The 6,083-nt window shown below is 40.5% G+C and overlaps 1 protein-coding gene across 5 annotated transcripts in view; it reads left to right on the top strand.

The window, feature by feature from the left end:
* The window catches only part of Polh (DNA polymerase eta), a 34,507-nt gene that overhangs the window by 17,309 nt on the left and 11,115 nt on the right, over window positions 1-6,083 (top strand). For all 5 annotated transcript variants that reach the window (XM_004624115.2, XM_023719587.1, XM_023719593.1 and 2 more), the window contains 4 exons: window positions 1,027-1,196; window positions 2,981-3,084; window positions 4,438-4,557; window positions 5,819-5,942. In XM_004624115.2, coding sequence (XP_004624172.1) covers window positions 1,027-1,196; window positions 2,981-3,084; window positions 4,438-4,557; window positions 5,819-5,942 — 518 coding nt within the window. The remainder of the gene's footprint in view (window positions 1-1,026; window positions 1,197-2,980; window positions 3,085-4,437; window positions 4,558-5,818; window positions 5,943-6,083) is intronic.

The raw sequence follows: 6,083 nt of genomic DNA, 5'->3' as shown, positions 1-6,083 counted from the left end.
TTAGGCGCACTCTACATCATCAATCACTTTTCTCTGTGGCTCCATAATCTCCTTGATCAGAAAATTTGGGACACAACTGAGTTACATGATGTTGCAGTACAGGTTCTCCTGTGTCCTGAGTCTTCACTGACCTTGAAAGCCTAGGGCCAAAATGTTGGCTTTCCTTGCAGCCCTCCTTTTTCTCTAATTTTTGGTTTGCAAACTTAGGTTGTTAACCCTCAGAAGAGAAGCATATTGTTATTACCCTACAACCCACACAGTTGAGCTTAACCACTATCTGTCTGAATATCAAACATTTTAGGCATAACATGGAACAGGTATTTTTCAAGTATTGATATGTTAAACTTTAAGTCCCTACAGAATATGAAGAAAAAATTAAAATATATTTTAAAAATAGGAATAAACAATTACATATTTTTACACAGAAGTTTAGAAACCTAACCATATACAGTATTGTAGCAGGACAGTGCTGCAACGCCTTTTCCTGACTGCTGCCTTCATTCACTACCTCCTGTTGGTATGTCTTAAGAAAACAAATATCTAAAGTACCTGAAGGCTTGGAATTTAGCTCAGTGGCACAGCACCTGCCTAGCAAGATCCCTGGTACCCAAAAGAAAAAAAGTACCTGAAATCCAAGTATTTCTATATGAGACAGCACAGCTACAGTGATGCACTGTTTAACACTGGTAATATGTTCTGAGAAATGCATCTTCAGGTGATTGGTCATTGTGTGTACATCACAGAGTGCACTTCCATGAACCTAGATCATATAGCTGTGCAGAACGTACCATCACATGTGCAGTCTTTTTTTTTTTTTTTTAAGAGAGTCACTATATAGCCCAAGTTGGTCTGCAACTCCCATTCTTCCTGCCTTGGCCTCCCAACTAAGAAAAGCCCAAGTCTGAAATGCTGAAATCACACGCATGTGCCATCACATCCAGCTTGTGTAGTCTGTTGTGATCTATATGACTCAAGACTGAAAGTAGTGATTAAATGTCTAAGTGTGACTTCTCAACTTTTTTTCAGAAGAGATACGTAAACTAGGCTTACGCGAGTGGCTCAGTTCTCTTCAGATTGATAACACCGCTTCTCCAGACCTGCAGCTCACCGTGGGGGCAGTGATTGTGGAGGAAATGAGAGCAGCCATTGAAAGGAAGACTGGATTTCAGTGTTCAGCTGGAATTTCACACAATAAGGTGAAGCCTAAACATAGATTTCCAAGAGGAAGATGGACATCTTTAGTCAAATACAGCAAAGAGACATGAGTGCAGTATTTAAATTATTACCCATATAAAGCCTAACATATCGGCACATGCCTGTAATCCCAGCATTTAAGAAGCTATAGCAGGAAGATTTTGTATTTATGGCCAGCCAGAACTATACAGTGAGACTCATATACTTTGAAGTGGATTTTTATTTAAAGTTTATATTGGGGACCGGCCCATTAGCTCAGTTGTTTAAGTGCCTGCTTAAGCAAAGCAGTTAGGCTCAGGATTCTGTGGTTGAATCCCCAGATCCTCGTGCCTTACCAGACCTGCCCTTAAGGCATCTTGAGCCAGCCCCCCCCCCAAAAAAAAATCCTTCTAAAGTTATTTTTTTTATTTGTTTATTTTTTTGTGTGTAACTGGGGATTGAGCTCAGACCCTTGCACTTGCCAGGCAAGCACTTATTCTCCTGAGCCATCTCTCTATCCCTAAAGTTTATATTGAAGCCCAAATAAAAGCTTAAGTAATATTTTAACAGGAACTAACCTCGCTAAGAAAGCCTAAAAATTTGCCAAAAATACTTTTAAATATATATTTAATATCCAAAGTATTTCCTTAATGACTTGAGCTGTCCACAGAAAGGAGGAGGCCGGTCTTTGTATTTTTTATTTTTCACTTGCTCAATACTTTTGTATTATGTTACTTTTTTTTTTTTTTTTTTTAAATGTATTTAGGACAAGGTGTACAGGGTCTCACTATGTAGATCAGACTCATAGTGATTCTCCTGTTTTCAGCCTCCCAAGCGCTGGGATTACAGGTGTAAGGCGCCACTGGGGGCAGGGCCGGCACAGCACTCGGGATCAAACCCCAGCTGCTGCACTCTGCCTAAGCAGGTGCTTTAGTCCACTGAGCTATCTGGCCGGCCTTTATCTTACTTCTTATGTGGAGTAGCCTAAATATACTTTTGCTTATCCCCTACTCCTCAATGTTTTTTAAAATTTTTTAAGAGAAGATTTTACTAAGTCCTTAAATTACGCAGACTGGCCTTAAGTGTCGTTGATAGATAGGAATATGTTTGCTATTGTAGCTAGATTTTTGAGCCTGATTGCTATCATAGATATGAGATTATGATGTACTGTATTAAATGCAGACTAACCTTTCATCAGGAAATATGGGGTGCAGATGTGCCTTAATGGTATGGCCTGTTGTGTAGGAAGGAGGCCCTGGGTTTGATCCCAGAGCTAAATGTAACTTAGAGTAGAACAAATTTAAGAGTTTCTCTACAGTTCCTGTTTTTTAAACTTAAATTGGGCCAGACATGGTGTTGCATGCCTATAAGCGCAGCACTCAGGAGGCTGTAGCAGGGGATTGCTGCAGCAGGGGATTGCTGCAAGTTCAAGGCTGGGCCGAGTTACACACAGTAAGTTCAAGACAAGCCTGAATTTCATTTAAGACCCTGTCTAAAATAAATAAGTGAACTTAAAGTGGGTGACCCAATCTCAAGGAATAGATAGAAGTGGAAAAATTTCTAGGGGGAAATAGGGTGGAAGATGAGGAAGAGCAGTAAGGATATTGATAGTGGGTTGTGTTTCCCACTGAAGATACTGTGAAGATATGTCTTTGGGCCTATATTTTGTTTCTAATGTGGAAAAAATTAGTTACAGCCCTTAGGCTGTGCCTGTGCAGGCTGCATGCATGCATTTTGGGTGTGTTTTCATCTACTCTGTATAGGTGGGTTGACTCTACTGAGGTTCTTACATTTTTCATGCTTCCAGGTCCTGGCAAAACTGGCCTGTGGACTGAACAAGCCCAACCGCCAGACCCTGGTCTCTCATGGGTCAGTCCCACAGCTCTTCAGCCAAATGCCTATTCAAAAAATGTGAGTATTTGGGGAGCACCTTAGTTGCACTCCTATCCTCATGAAAATGCTCTCTGGTTGTAGTTTGTTCCTTAAAAAAAAAAAAAAAGGAACTAGAAACACAATGACACTTTTTGCTTAATTCTTTTTTTTTTTTCTTCTTTCTTCGTGGCCTGGGAGTTGAAATCAGAACCTTGTGCATGCCAGTCAGGCACTTAGACCTCTGAGCTGTCTCCCTGGCTCTTTTAATGCATTTTTAATAGTGGAAAACCTGTGGCAAACACTTAATCTTGATTCTTCAAAAATGAACTGAGTTTTAGCTATATGTTTAGCTTTCCTCTAGACTTTTTTTTTCCTGCTTTTTAAAAAAAATCTATTTTAGTGGTACTGGTGTTTTCACCCAGAATTGGCATAAAAGAAATCAATCAAATGAGTCAGTTGTGCCTACCTATTGTGTGTTCTTAAAGAGGACTAATGAGGGGCAGGGGAGATGTCCCAGTGGAATAAGCGCTTCCCTAGCAAATGCAAGGGCCTGAGTTCAATCCCCAGTTCTGCAGTAAATAAATAAATAAATAAATAAATAAAATATTGTTAGACAAGATATGACAGTTCACACCAAATGTAAAAATGCTTTTCCAGGACTCCATATGAGTATGTGTTAAGTGAACTGTGCAGGTAGTTACCAAAGTTCACACAAAAAAGAAAGTTATGTAAGAGATTTATGACACCAACATGGGAATTTGTTTTGAACTTTAGCATAAAGTGGTGTCAGTCAAGAATCATAAAACAGGGGCCAGGGAGATGGTTCAGTGGAAAAAGCGCTTCCCTGGCAAGGCCAAGGGCCTGAGTTCGATCCCTGGTTCTGCCAAAAAAAAAAAAAAAAAGAATCATAAAACAGCACTGATTGAGAGATGGTTGGGGACAAAGGGGAAAACATAGGGAACTAGACATAAACTGGTTTCCACTCACTGCATTGAGTGGTGGATGCAGCGTGGCAAGATGGGTACCTGACAAAGTTCAGGGTTTTCCACAAAGCAGGTTCAAGACTCGTAACCATAGCCTTAGTAAGGAGGAAAGAAAGGTTCTTGCTAGAATTTAATCCTCAAATGGAATAGTATGTCTTACACAATTGAAAATTTTATATTCAGTTGGTTAGATAGGTAATCGGTGACTGATCTTTGGTATATGAAATTGTTAATTTTTTTTCTGGGTCCTAATTCCCAGAATATCTCAGTTCTCAGCAGATAAAAGAGTGTACAGCATTAGTGCATACTTGTATCCTCTTGTACCTCCTGCAGAGCCACTGACAGTTGAGCATGTCTTCTGTTTGCTATTACTAGATACTTACAATGCCTTTGTATCTTTTGTTATCAGCCGAAGTCTTGGAGGAAAGCTAGGAGCCTCTGTCATTGAAGTCCTAGGTGTGGAATACATGGGTGAATTGACCCAGTTCACTGAATCCCAGCTTCAGAATCATTTTGGAGAGAAGAATGGGTAAGTGATTCATACTATTTTTCAATCATAATCTTTATGAAAACTGGCACATGCCTGTAATCCCAGCACTGTGAGCTTGTGAGCTTGAGACAGGAAGATCTCTGCAAGTTCGAGACCAGCCTGGAGGCTACAAAAGTAAGAACAAGGCAACAAGGCTGGCCTGAACTGCACAGTGAGACCCTGTCTCAAAAAAAAAAAAAATCTTTATGGAAATGCTACATTCAAATATAGACAAAAGCATACTGTATAATTGAGACCTATCTTTAACATTTGTTCTTTGAGCTAATTGCACTGGTTGGTCTTTCTTATTTTAAAATACTAGGCACTATAGCTCAGTGCTAGAACCCTGGGTTTGATCTCTAGCACTGCAAAATTAAATAAGCAAAATTTAAAAATTTGGTCACCATAGCCTCTCCATCTGGAGTCATTTTGTCATGTATGGGAGAGTCAGGAGGAATTGTAACTTTGAAGTGGGGGTATGTATTATTACATCATTTATGTGTGCTAATTTGTTTTGTTTTTTATATTTAGTACAGGGCCTACAGGGTCTCACTACACAAATCGGACTCGCAGTGATTCTCCTGTTTTCAGGTGCCCAAGAGCTGGGATTATAGGCACAGGCCACCATGCCCAGTCTCAATTGCTGCCTCAGTGTGCCCCAGGGACAGTGCCAGCATAGCGGGTATCGAAGCCCGGTCCCTGTGTCTGCCTAAGTGGGAGCTTTAATCCACTGAGCTATCTGGCCAGCCCTGCTAATTTGTTGATATTCTCTTAAAATCCTTATTAGGTTCCAAAAAAGGGGGAAAAATAAAAAACCTAGGGCCTATGAACTGATGGCTTGCTGGGTACTTTTTCCAATATACAGATTAGTTAGCTTTAGAAAACAGAAGAGCCAGGTATGGTGGCACATGTCTACAATCCCAGCACGTGGGAGGCTGAGGCAGGAGGATTGCTGTAAGTTTGAGGCCAGTTTGGGCTACATAAGCAAGTTCAAGGCCAGCCTGCACTGCGTAGTGAGAGTCTGTCTCAAAAACAAAAACAAAACCAAAAAAACAACAGTGTTGCTGTCCTTGTCAGGCTCTGGCACTGGGTTTATTTTTTACTTGAGAAGGGCAGGGGTGTTTTTAGGTCAGGTATGCTTTTCATTTTAGATACATTTTTCACATTTGTTATGAGAAGTATAAAGGATCATGTAATATGGGTAAAGTAACAAGAATAATCATTTACTTTCACCTGAAAAGTGTTTTTGCTGGTTTGTTAGGTCTTGGCTATATGCCATGTGCCGAGGGATTGAACATGATCCAGTTAAACCCAGGCAGCTACCCAAGACTATTGGCTGTAGCAAAAACTTCCCAGGAAAAACAGCTCTGGCTACTCGGGAACAGGTAAGCAGGCAGTCTAGACAGAACATTGCTTTTTTTGTTTGTTTGTGTATGGAGCTAAGGATTGAACCCGGGGCCTTGTTCCTGCTAGGCACTGAGCAACCTACCCATCTTGAGACCATTGCTTCTTTGTGTGTGTGTGTG

The sequence above is a fragment of the Octodon degus genome, unplaced genomic scaffold (genome assembly GCF_000260255.1).
Source record: "Octodon degus isolate 3935 unplaced genomic scaffold, OctDeg1.0 scaffold00005, whole genome shotgun sequence".
NCBI lineage: Eukaryota > Metazoa > Chordata > Mammalia > Rodentia > Octodontidae > Octodon > Octodon degus.
This window is presented reverse-complemented; position numbering and strand designations above follow the sequence as displayed.